At 44.9% G+C, this 13177-nt stretch overlaps 1 protein-coding gene across 1 annotated transcript in view; it reads left to right on the top strand.

Moving 5' to 3' along the window:
* The window catches only part of LOC137621503 (DNA mismatch repair protein Msh2-like), a 123142-nt gene that overhangs the window by 32356 nt on the left and 77609 nt on the right, over positions 1–13177 (top strand). The window contains exon 4 of the mRNA XM_068351855.1: positions 3447–3586. Within this exon, the coding sequence (XP_068207956.1) occupies positions 3447–3586 (140 nt within the window). The remainder of the gene's footprint in view (positions 1–3446; positions 3587–13177) is intronic.

Raw genomic sequence — 13177 nt, 5'->3', positions numbered from 1 at the left:
AATCTATCTCATCCCTTTATAATTAATACTAAGATCTGGGATATAGACCTCTAAAATTAATTTTTTGGCCAGATATGAATTTTTTCATTATGGTAAAAAAAACAAAATCAGAGGAAAAAATTTAGAAAAAAAAATTATACAAAAATTGGAAAAAAAGGGTTCATTTCATTGGTTTATAATGTAATTCTAAGTTATATACCAAATTTCAATGCTATATATTTAAAACTAAGGGAGATTATTGAATTTGAAGGTCAATAAGTATAGTTTTGAGATACAGGCATTCAAAGTTTTTATTTTTACTTTTACAAAGACAATATCAATAAATCATGATTATTATGAATTTGTTCTTTTTTTGGGTATTAATAAAAGAAAACAAAGTTATTAATCATAATCTAATCATAAATGAAGATCCATTTGCTCAATAACTTGCTTCTTTTGGCTTCTTTGAGACAAGGCGCCCGCTCATCTATCCACAACACTCACTCTCTCTCTCTCTCTCTCTCTCTCTCTCTCTCTCTCTCTCTCTCTCTCTCTCTCTCTCTCTCTGCATTACTGACACTACCCTCTGCAGAACTTTTAATAGGGCCAATTTTCTTCCTCCTTATGTTAGTAAGATGTTTAAATTGTCTTTTCTTCCTTGAAATGATAAAATTCATACCAAAAACAAGAAAAACAAATCTAAAAATGAGTGAATGTCAGAGGGCGTTCAAAGTTTTTCTTTGTATTTATACAAAGACAATATGAATAAATTCTGATTATTGTGAATTTTGTTTCTTTTTTGGATATTGATAAACGAAAACAAAGTTATTTATCATATTTTACTCATAAACGAAGATCTCTCTCTCTCTCTCTCTCTCTCTCTCTCTCTCTCTCTCTCTCTCTCTCTCTCTCTCTCTCTCTCTGAAGTCAATAGAAAGAAATTTTCTTCTTCCTTATGTTAGCAAGATGTTGAAATTGTCTTTTCCCCTTTGAAATGATAAATTCTTGCCAAAAACGAAAAAAACAAATGTAAAAGTGAGTGAATGTCAGGGATGAAACTCAGGCATGTACTCTATATCAGGTATGTGGTAGGACTGAAGGGCGAAGGGTGTAATAGTAATACCTGTATATCGTCTGCGACTCTTGGAAGTTATACTGTACAGATGCAATTGTTCAATTTCTTTTACATTAGAATGTAATATTTATCCAAAATCACGATAACAGAAGAAATACTGCATTTTCTTGTAGGGAACAGTGTTTATTGTTTGTTGAGTTACTTTTACTAATTACCCTGTAACTATTAAAGTAAGAGGAATTTTGACAAAACATTTTGCATACATATTCTCCATTGCCATACGAAGCTCAATGAATTTTTTCAGGATTTTGTGTTTTTCTTCCTATACCCCCCATATATTGGCATTCTGGCTGGCCCCCTTAAGCCTGGCCTTTAGACTGGAAGGAATTAACCTTTCTCCAAGTCGTCATTGCCCCTTATACGCAGTTTCAACCCGACGGACCCTTTGTCGGAAAGGAGACCTTGTTCCAGGACTCCATGCAGCAAAGGTCTCTTGACCTTGATGATAGGTCGGCGAACACCATAGGAGTCCCTCAATGTCTCTCATTCATGACAATGGGCCAAGAAATGCTCGACCTAGTCTCTGGCAGCTCAGATCTCAGAATTGGAACCTTTCGGTCTGGGAGCCCTTTTCAACATCACCAATGATCCAGATCAACGATTACTATTCCAAAAAAAAAAAAAAAATGGTGGCCCTTCTTTACGGAAACTATGAGAGCTCGCCCCAAGTGTCAACACTTCATCAGCACGGGGAAGATCAAGAGGAGGATCATGAAGGTACCATCTCTGCCTGGATTCACAAGGTCATTAACTTTGCACTGAATCCAGATCCGCTTCTGACACTTCAACCCAGAGCACACGACATTGGGAGCATTCCTACATCCCTGGCGATCAAATGAAACTACTCTGTGGTGTTGGTTCTACAAGCGGACGTGTGGAAGGGTCAGACGACCTTCACCGCCCACTACCTGCATGACGTAACCCACAGGAGACTTGATACGTTCTCAGTCGGTCCTGTGGTGGCTACACAACAACTGGTTTAATACCTCAAGCTCCTTGATGGACAAGTAGCAGGAGGTTGAGGGCATTGGTTACCTGGTTTTAGTCTCATTGAATGAGCATCCTGGGTTCTCTGCACAGCTGACCTCAACCAACTGTAGGTAAACCATTGTTCCTTTGTTTAACCTGGTATAGTGTCAATACTGTTACGTATCCATACCCTGGAGAGGTGGTATTGTGAATGTCGTGGTGAACTCGGACGATTCCTTTGACTCTGAAAAACTTTTACCTTGACTACCGCATTGCTAGTATCACAAACACACAGCATGTGTAGGCCACAGACCATGCATAGCAAGGTTTTAGGGAAGTGTAGGGTTTCCACCTACTATGTGCTAAGACACATAGAGGGGAATCCCCGGGTTGAAGCCAAAAGCCAGATTAGCAGGAACGTCCACCCCCCTAATGGGTGAGTCAATCCCTATAAATAGCGATTTAGGTGAGCGAGCTGGGTTCATCCCTGGCATTCCTATGCAACTTTTTTCTCTGGTAATACATAGCAGTTATACATAGCAGTTATATACCTTAGAAATGATGCTAAAGGAGCATTTCACGGAGAGGCATAGGTTGAGTCCAGAAATAGCGTTTGTTTGTACTCCAGTTATGGAACAAATGACAAATTTGGAAGTAATTTGCTATTTATACAGATTTGCCCGCCAACCCAGTCCCCCTCGAAGTCTTGCCTTTAAGCAAAGGGAAAGTCACATGTGTATGAGTGAGAGGGATAGCTACTACTCGCCACCCCTCCCCCGCTAATTAACGGTATGGGTGGTTAACCCTCGCTAAAAGTCTAATGGCTCGTCTTTCAGCTTTGCCAAAAGTAATACCCCCATAAATAGCTACAGGTTTGTATCATTAGGAAAAATACAAAATTCTAAATTTGTCATATTTCATTATTAAAAGCCCTCTTTATTGGGGGAATAATTTTTTGAAATTATCAAAATTGTTAAAATGTTTTCCAGTTGCTACAATTTTGAAATTCTCTTTAAAGAAAAATTTTGATAAGTATCTCTAGTGGGTGATTGATAGGTTTGTGGTTGTAGATGAACTTTTGAATATAGAATTTTTGAAGTGATTAAAGAAATCAGTATCATACTAATTATTTTTTATTAAATAATATGTAAAAATTGAGGTAAGGTAGAGTAAAAGTAGTTGGACAGTTAACTAGAAAGATAATGAAAGGAAGATCAGTCTAGGGCTGAAAGCAATGTTGCTAAGGTGAAGAAATGCTGTAAAGACCGTAGAGTAAATACCATCTACAGAATAAAACATAATGCACACTGTAAGAGGTACTTTTCCCATCAGATGAGGCTTAACAAATTATATATGATTTCAGGAGAAAACAAAGTTGAGTCCGTCATATTGAGTAAATTGAATTTTGAGTCCTTTGTTCGAGATCTGCTCCTTGTTAAACACTACCGAATTGAGGTCTACAAACAAAAATCTGGCAAAAATGACTGGGAAGCTGAGTATAAGGTATGTAATTACAGTGCAGTATATGATATAATTTCTAATATACTGTATTTTATTAGTTGTTTTTGGTTCAGAAATAAATGAGACGCCTGTATTCAACCTCTTAACTGCTGTAATAGAAAAGGGATTTTGACGAAGGAAAAATCTATTTCTGGGGAGAGACCTGTGACGGCCAGTGAAAAGGGTCCTTCTTTACACTTTTCTAATATAAATCTTCCAGATATACTAGAGAAAGATAAAAGCATGGAATGCAGAGGTTACAACCCTCGCGCGACCACCTTGTTGGTGTTGTGTATTTAACAAGGGCATGTGAAAACCACTATTCACAGGCTGTCTTCCATTTAGATAATCCCTTCATCAAAGGGGAGGGCCGTGACAGGCCCTAGAGAATACAGTTGGGCTACCCCACCGACACCTACTACTCGCGCTCTCCAGGTCATCCTTCTGTTTTGGACTTGCCCGCAAAGTTGATAAGTGTTTTGCCCAGTGTTTTTCAAAAGTGATTGTCGTTAATTCAACATGACTGACGTTGCTACTTCACCTTTACCAATGTTAAGTACCATAGTTTGTTTTGACAGTTTATTTCAGTACCGGGCATTTGTTCCTTTTCCAGTATTGGGGATTTTAGTTTTAGAAGCGGTTGGCCTGCCTCGGTATTGGCAGCCATTTTGGGTATTGTTCGCTTCGGTAGATTTTCAAGTTGTGGTGGCCCATGTGGTAACGTCCCTGACTGGTGATTGCTAGACTAGGGTGTGAGTCTCTCAAACTGGTTAGTTCCTTTGGTTGCTGCAACCTCACCATCCTTGTGAGCTAAGGATGGGGGGTTTGGGGAACCTATAAGTCTATTGGCCGAGTCATCATCAGCCATTGCCTGGCCCTCTTATGGTCCTAGCTTTGGTGGAGAGTGGGCTTGAGTGCTGATCATATGTATATATGGTCAGTGTCTAGGGCATTGCCCAACAATAATGTAAAAAAAAAAAAATTGTCATTTTAGCATCATACAACCTCACAGGGCATTGTTTAGGGTATATAGATCTTTCTAATCTTCATGTAATGCTTATTTGTTCCTACGTGTATACAAGCATATTGTCCATTAAATAGGAATATTTGTTCCTACACTTGATACAGACCCTCATTCTTTACTATAGGAGATATTTAAGCGCGTGTTGGAAAATATGGCAAAAAACCTTAACAAGGTCGTTAATGACCGAGCAGGTAGTTATCCACCTGTTAGCGGTGGGTGACCGCCGGTCGGTAGCTACTGTTTACTTCCAATCAAATTCTAGCCGTCGCAGTGGTAACACCGCTGCTCCCGCTTTAGTTTGACTGGCAGACTAGCCTTTCTTTGTTGTGTTTTTGATCAATTGTTTCTTTTTTCTTTGTTAGATGTGATTTCCTCTGTTAGGAAGTGTCCCAGGGTTCCCCCGAAATTCTGTGTCACCTTTATATCACCGCCGGAGATGGATCCTCATTCCCTATGCCATACATGCAGAGGTCATAGGTGTTATGAAAGCTCCCCCTGCCAAGTATGTAGAGAGTGGTTGCCCGCACAGTGAGAAAAGTTCGAGAAGTGGAAAAAGAAATCCAAGAGGGACACGTTACCTCCAGGTTCGCCGTCGAAAGGTAAGGAGTCTCGGGCCTCTTCTTCGGCCTCGCGTTCTCTCCCTTCAGACTCTTCCTTGCCTCCCTCCTCCGTGGGGAAGTCGAGGAAGAGTGGCACCATTGATTTATCCCCCATTCCTCTTGGTCGGGCAGATCACGTTGCCTCCCCCAGTGGGGCAATATTTTTCGCCACCGGGAATGATTCCGTTACCGCTTCCATTCCAGATCATGTACGAGCGGTATGGCCTGCCCTTGGACTTCCTGGTTCTCCTTCGGAGGAAGTTTGTAACCAGTTCCTCGCAGGCAAGGTTTGGAACCCTCGGGAGTTTCGGACCTCGCCTACCTCCCGTCAACTCAGTCGGCGCCTGCGGAAGTTTCAGTGGATATAGTAACTTCAGCTCCTGCGCACTCTGTTTGCACTTCTACAAAATCACAACGTCGCAAGCACAAACATCGCAGTACCTCCTCCTCCTCCTCCTCCCTCTTTGGAGGCTAGGAGGGAGAGAGAGAAGAGGAAAAGGAGAGCTTGCTCTCCTTCGCGCAGACGTTCTTGCCGGAGAGACGGGCGACATAGGAAGAGACATCATCGTTCTTGCTCTTCCTCTCCTTCTGTCTCTTCACGAGATGTCTCGCCGTGAGACTATAAGCGCTCTTGTCACAAATCTAAGAAGAGCGCTTCCTCTCGTCATCGTTCTGTCTCGCTATCATCACAAACCTAAGAAGAGCGCTTCCTCTCGTCATCGATCTGCCTCGGTATCGTCTTCCTCTCGCGAGGGATCATCTAAGCGCTTCAAGAAAAAGAGCGCTATGTTCTCGCTCTTCGTCACAAGAGAGCTCTCCAAAGTGTAATTAGTGATTTTTCATCTAATCGTGCCTGGAGCGCGGCCAAGGGCAAAGCGCTCCCTGACCTCGAACCCTCTCCTTCACGTGTCATCAGAGAAAGAGCGCTCTCGCCCTTCGACTTTTCGATCGCTCAAGTCTCCGGTCATATTCACACAGGGTTAATCACCTCGCCCTCGTGTTTCAAAAAGAACAACTCCGGTTCCCTTGCTCCCTAATGAGTTACGGAATACGAGCCTCTCGAGAACCTCGGAAGAAGACGCACGGGTTCAACCCTTCTTCTCTTCTGTTAAGAGCAGAGGGAAAAGGCCAGATCGCCGATCAATTCGACCTCTTCCACCTCGTACCTCAGACCTTTCAAAGAGAGGAATCTCTACGAATCCTACTAAGACAGTACCGATAATTCGGTTAACTTCTCCTAGACCGTCGACTTCCACGCAAGGTCAGGCTCTTGCGGCGCCATTATTCAGCGCTCAGCCTTCCCTTGTAACAATGGTAATATGGTCTCCTACTTCGCCGTTACCTCCAGACACACTGACTTCTATCGCCCTTCCTCCTGTAATAACTTGCGAGGAATTAGCGAAGCCTGAGGATTCCTCGGAAGAGCAACCATCAAAGGACTTAGAGTCCTTCTGTTTGAGGGCTCTAAGAACTATGTGTAATATCTCAGGCCTCGGCGATCTACATCTGTCTCCTTGACATACTGACGCTCCAGCTTTAGACAGGCTATGTCGTCCTCCACTGAACCCTAAGACCAGAATTGAACTTCCCTGGTCTTATCACATTGCAAGCCATCTGAGAAAGATCTCGGGAGAAACGGGTTCCTTGAAGTCTCAGGGATCCCATAAACTTTTACAATTTCCGTTCACGAGGCAAAAGTGCTTTTACAAGGTCAGAGACGCCAACCCTTCTCCTCTGACCCTGGATCCCCTCACGGCGAGACTCACACCTGGCTGCTCCTCGGAGAGACTCTCTACTCTTCCAGTCTCTTTCACAGCCACAGAAGCCTCGGCAATGGAAGCGGCTTCAGTGTCCCTTCTGGAAGCTTTATCTTGGTTTGACACGTAGTCTGGTACAGGCGGCTACCTAGCGAGTCACGAGGACCTGTCAAACCAAAACTTCATGCAGTCCCTACAGGAAGTCCTAGCTTCTGGGATGTGGGGCAATTGGGTCCTCAAAAGGAGGGAATCAGTTTCCAGACTTCATAGGAGTATCGGTAAGGCCAAGAGATCAGATTTGAGAAACTCGGACCTTCTACAACCTCTCCTCTTTTCTAAACAAGCAGTTTCCTCTACCTTAGATACTTGGAGGAAAGAGACGCAGGACTTCGCGATGCAAAAGGCTGCCTCCTTTCGCCCAGTGCAATAGCAGCCAACTTCACAACCTAAGACCACAACCGCGGCTCCACTCCCAGCCAAAAGCCTCAGCCAAACCTATGGGCAGAGGAATGTCGGCTCCTCCCAAGGCTAAAGGCAGAGGGAGGAACCCTAAACAGAAATAGGGTCTTGGCTCCCCTCTTCCAGTGCATAAGGGGTTGCCTGCAGGGGAGTTGGAGGTGGAAAGCTATGGGGGCCATGCAATGGACCATCAAGGTACTTTGTTGGGGGGTACCGAATCCCCTTCATAGGCTCTCCTCCTCCTGTAATTCATTCTCCGATCTCGTCCTCCCAGGTCCCTCGGAATCGTGGGAAACAGCAAGCCTAGCTCGGGAGATCCACAGCATGCTTCTAAAGGGTGCCATCCAACAGGTCCCCAACACCTCCCCGGGGTTTTTCAGCCGCCTATTTCTGGAAGAGAAAGCCTCGGGGGGGTTGGAGACCAGTAATCAATCCCTACCTTGAATCAGTTTGTGAAGCAGACTCTATTCAAAATGGAGACAACTGCCTCCGTGATCAAAGCGGTGCGTCCAGGAGACTTTATGACATCTGTGGACTTGAAAGACGTATATTTCCAAGCACCGATCCATCGCTCAACTCTGAAATTCCTGCGCTTTTTGGTTCAGGGTCGAAGCTTCGAGCCCAAAGTCCTATGCTTTGGCCTCTCGACCGCCCCACAGGTGTTTACAAGGGTTTTCGAACTCGTTTCCTCCTGGGCACACAAGCACGGGATACGCCTGCTAAGGTATCTAGATGATTGGCTACTCCTGGCCTTGTCCAGGGAACAAGCTCTGGATCACCTGAGAAGGCTTCTCGACCTTTGCAAGGATCTGGGGATCCTTGTAAACATTGAGAAGTCTTGTTTGATTCCAACCCAAGTCATGAACTAGCTGGGTATGTCCATCAACACCCAGGTAGGGAGGGTGTTCCCCTCGGAAGACAGACTTCTGAGACTGGAACAATCCATCGCCCAACTCTTGTCTCCACTGCCTCCTCCAGCCAAGTTGTGGCAGAGTCATCTGGGCCATCTTTCCTCCCTGGGAAAAGTAATTCCAGGCGGAAGATTAAGAATGAGAAGTCTCCAGTGGCATCAGAAGACCCATTGGTCTCAAAAGAACGATTCCCCATTCTTGCCAGTGGAGGTTCCAGCTCTGGTGATACAAGATCTTCAGTGGTGGTCAGCCAGAGAGAATACCCAGATGGGCATTTCCCTCCAAAGCTCTAATCCGAAGTTAAAACTTTTCGGACGCGTCATTACGGTGCTGGGGTTCACACCCAGGCCCGAAGTTAGCATCAGGAGTCTGGTCTCCGATAGAACAAACTCTCCATATAAATCACCTGGAATTGTTAGCAGCCTGGAAAGGCCTAAAATACTTTGTACGCAGACCTTTCCTTGCTGGTTCAGGTTCCAAGATTTCTTCTTCCAGAACTCCTGCTGACGCAGCCACACAATGGTGTCCCCCACGGGAGAATTCCTTTACTGAAACTTCACACCTGGAGGCTGTCCAGTCACTCCTCAGACACAGGCTTTTCAGAGAAAGTGGCCGAGCACATGTCTAGGTACCTGCTCCAATATTCCACAAACTTCTCCCAAGCAAGATGGAGAGTGTTTGCAGCTTGGTTTAGAGGGCGAGGCTTGTCTCCACTCGATCCCTCTCTTCCTTTAGTGGCAGACTTCCTATTGTTCCTCATGGAGGAAAAGCTCCTCTCAGTCTCGGCTATTAAGGGCTATCGCTCAGCCTTGAGCCTCATCTGTAGACCGAGAGAGGTTGACCTTTCCACCTCGGAAGATATCACCTTGTTGATTCGAGGTTTTGAGCCCTTAAATAGGACCTCTGACTACTTTTTGACCCTTAAGACCGTTTTCCTAGTAGCTCTGGCCTCGGCAAAAAGGGTCAGTGCACTACATGGTCTGTCCTATGACGTCACCCATTCTAGAGGATGGGGGGGAAGTCTCACTCAACTTCGTGCCAGGCTTTGTGGCCAAAACTCAGAATCCTTCATTGGCCGATGAGAAGTTTCGAGAATTTCAATTTTCCAGCCTCAATAAGGTAACACACGATACAGACCAATTGTTACTGTGCCCAGTCAGGGTGCTAAGGAAATACCTGAAGAGCACCAGACCTTTCAGACCACGCCTCCGTCATCTCTTCCTCAATACCAACAAGGTAAAGAAGAGAATCTCTCGCAACACCATCTCTTTCTGGCTCAAGAAAGTTATTGCGAGAGCCATTCACATAGACCCAGAGGCAGCACAACCCAAAGCCCATCAAGTTAGGGGAGTGGCTGCGTCACTGGCATTTAAGAGAAATTTCTCAGTCTCCCAAGTCTTAAGAGCTGGGGTCTGGAAATGCCAATCTACATTCACCATTCACTATTTGAGCGATGTGACACATAGGTCTCTTGACACCTTTTCTATAGGGACTATTGTGGCAGGTCAACAGGTGCTGTAGCTACCTTACGCCCTTTCAGGGGACAGTAGCCATTGGTTGAGGATCCTGTGTTACACTAGGTTTTAAGAAGGACATCCATCTATCTTCTTCGTTTCCTTCTCCCTCCCATCTGGGTATCCTAGTCTGTAGCCAGTTTCAGCTGGACTTGCCAATTGAAATAAGGTATGAAACTCATCTGATTCCTCTCACAAGGTATAAGTCATACTCGTAGTCACGAGGTTTCCCTTTTCAAGGTCGTGGGAATCCTAAGTATGAAAGGGTCCGAGTCGAATGTTCCTGACCCACTTCTTCCTGAAACATTTGTTTCCACAAAGCTACAAACTTTCAGTTGTGCTAAGATTATGGGGATCTACAAAGAAAGAAGATTAACGGGAGATTTTCTTCTAAAGAGTCTAATCTAAGGACTATCTTCCCTAGGAATAGGGAACTCCTTGGCCACCCTAACCTCAAGACTTAAGCCTCCTATAGTAAAGAATGAGGGTTTGTATCAAGTGTAGGAGCAAATGACAAACTTATAACAGAGTTTGTATTTTTCCTAACATACAAACCCGAATTCTTTACACAGATCTTCCCTCCATCACCGTCCCCTAGAATAGTCCTAGTTAAAATCCGATTGAAGGTAAACAGTAGCTACCTACCGGCGGTCCCCCATCGCAAACTGGTGGATAACTACCTGCTTGGTCGTTAGCGACCTTGTTAAGGTTTTTCTGCCATATTTTCCAGCTCGCGCTAGAATATCTCCTATAATAAAGAATTTGGGTATGTATGTTAGGAAAAATACAAACTCTGTTATAAGTTTGTCATATTTTCAGTGCAAGCTGGAACAGCTGTTGAAATCATTATAGAAGTAGATAACTAGTGGTTAGTATGGGCGAAAAGCTACCACCCCCCACCTGTTGGAAGCTCTTCACTTTTAATTTCGCCTGCAATGAATAAGGATATTGTGTAGGTTCTCAAGGTGCGAACATCCTACTTGCAAACTTTTAGACTTAACGAACGCAACTACCGCAAGTAAAAGATAAGTTAAAACTCTGTGGAGTTGTAATTTTGAAATTAGCGCCACTCCTGACTGGGTCCCGATCCAGCTGGCGCCATCCAGGACGGTCAGTTCTGACCTGCTTTATTCAAAATAATTACAGTTATTATTTATTTAAGGTAAAATAAAGTTCATTTTGATAAAATATGATAAAAGTTGAGGACTTTGGATCCTCATGTCTTCTTATGAGAATTTTTTTTTTTTTTTATACAGTACTTGAATCTGGTATATATTGTATGGCCATTTTCATAAACCAATTAATCGCAGATAACAAGAGTTTTGACTGTAGGAGGTAGCTGGAGTTAATGCTTTTCCTCCCTTACATGACCAGGGTGTATATCATTTCCAGGAAAGAACAACAACCCTTCCCATTGGTCTGTATTTTGCGTACAAAACAAATCTCAAATTTTTTAAAGTAATTTGTATTTTTAAATATTTAACTTAGCCGGTGAATATATAGCTGCAACTCTGTTGCTCGACAGACAACTCTACGGAAAAACTCGCCAGCGATCGCTACACAGGTAGCGGGTGTGCCCAACAGCGCCATCTGTCGACCAGATACCCAGCTCTCATGTAAACAAAGACTCAATTTTCTCTCTGTCGAGGTGTCGACAAGACGTACTTTACTCGCTGTTGCTAAACTGGAGTTTTTCACATCTAATTGGTGAAGTACTATATTCTAGTTTTGAGCTTTCGCTGTGCAGGGTTTTTCTTCACACAAATCCTTGAACTCTTTTTTTATATCGGATTCTTTGTTGATGACTTTTTGATCGTTTTTTGGAATTTCCCTTGACCAATTCAAAATGGCTGACCCTTCACAAGTTCCCAAATTTAGGAAATGCAATGCTAGGGACTGTTCTAGGCGTCTTCCGAAGGCTTCTATCGACCCTCACACTGTTTGTTCCAATTGTAGGGATAAAACCTGTCAATTGGAAGATCGGTGTGAGGAGTGCGTTGGCCTTTCGGAATTCGATTTTATCGAATTTCAAAAGTACACACGTAGGCTAGAGAGAGATAGAGTTAGGAGAAGTTCTTCTCGTTCTATTGGTGTATCCTCTCCTCATGCCCCACAACCTATTCCTTCCCCTGTAGTGGTTGCTCCTAACCCCCCTCCTGGCACTCAGGAACCATCGATGGCTGACATGATGCGTGCCATCCAGGCTCTGGGTGAGAGAGTTGAGTCCCTTGCTAGTGACCGTAATCAGCTCATGGAGGATGTGAAGGAGCTTAAGTGCCAAAGTGCAGTGGGAAGTGCTAAAGTGCCAAGTGATAGTGTTGTGGACAGTGTTGCGCTTGAGGGTTCGTCTGTTCGTGCCTGTCGTCCTCCTAGTCCGGGACCTCTTGCAAGCTCCCAAGTCCAGGGGAGAAGCAATGTCGTACGACGCATGGGTTCGAGAGGCTTTAATCAGCGAACAGACGTTCCCTCCGTGGTATCGGGCATATCTACCCAAGATCGCTCCTACCTAACTAAGACGAGAGAGCCCATTTATACCTCGTCGTCTGAAGGTGTTTCTCGCAAGAAACTTTGGACCAAGGTCTCGCGACCGTTAAAACGTAAATCGGTCCCTTCAGCACAAGTCCAACGGCCCGGTTGTAGCCACTGGGTCAGTTCGGACTCGTTGCCGTCATCCGAGGACTGCTCACCGCCTAAGAGAGGCAAAGCGGTACCGCTTCAGACACTAACACCGTCTGTCGCTGCACCTGCTCCCGTAGACCCTAAGTGGTCTCTACTGCAAGACATGCAGTCTAAACTTATGTCTCTGATGCAGGACTTTCATGCAGAGAAGGTTGCTGCCGTACCAGCTAGTGCAGTACCTAGCCTACAACCCTCCAAGCGATCGGTTGTGCGTCCTGTGGACGCTGAGGTAACCTTCTCACGCACACCAGTTGAGAGAGTTCCTCCACCCATGCGTTCCAGTGTGATCTGCCAGCCGCATGTTAACGTTAAGCGACGCACGGAGGTTGCCGTTGACGTTCTGGAAGTTCAACAACCGTCAGAGTTGTTTTGTTTTGACGCGGTGCGTCAACCTCCGCAACCCAGTGTGGTTTCCACTGCGCAACCCAATCAGTCTAGACAGTCTGGGGTAGACGCTGTGCGTCCCCGCGCTACCATGGTTGTTGCCAGCTCACAGACTGGGCAGCAGTTCCATGACGTTGCGTCCGGCTCAGTCACGCATGCACCAGTGCGACCGGACTCAGCGAACCAGCCGTTACCCACTCCGTTGCCGTTTCCTCATCAGTTGTCGGATGAGGAACTTTCTGATGATGATGTTGCTGCACATATAGA

This window comes from Palaemon carinicauda, chromosome 28, assembly GCF_036898095.1.
Source record: "Palaemon carinicauda isolate YSFRI2023 chromosome 28, ASM3689809v2, whole genome shotgun sequence".
NCBI classification, from domain to species: Eukaryota; Metazoa; Arthropoda; class Malacostraca; order Decapoda; family Palaemonidae; genus Palaemon; species Palaemon carinicauda.
This window is presented reverse-complemented; position numbering and strand designations above follow the sequence as displayed.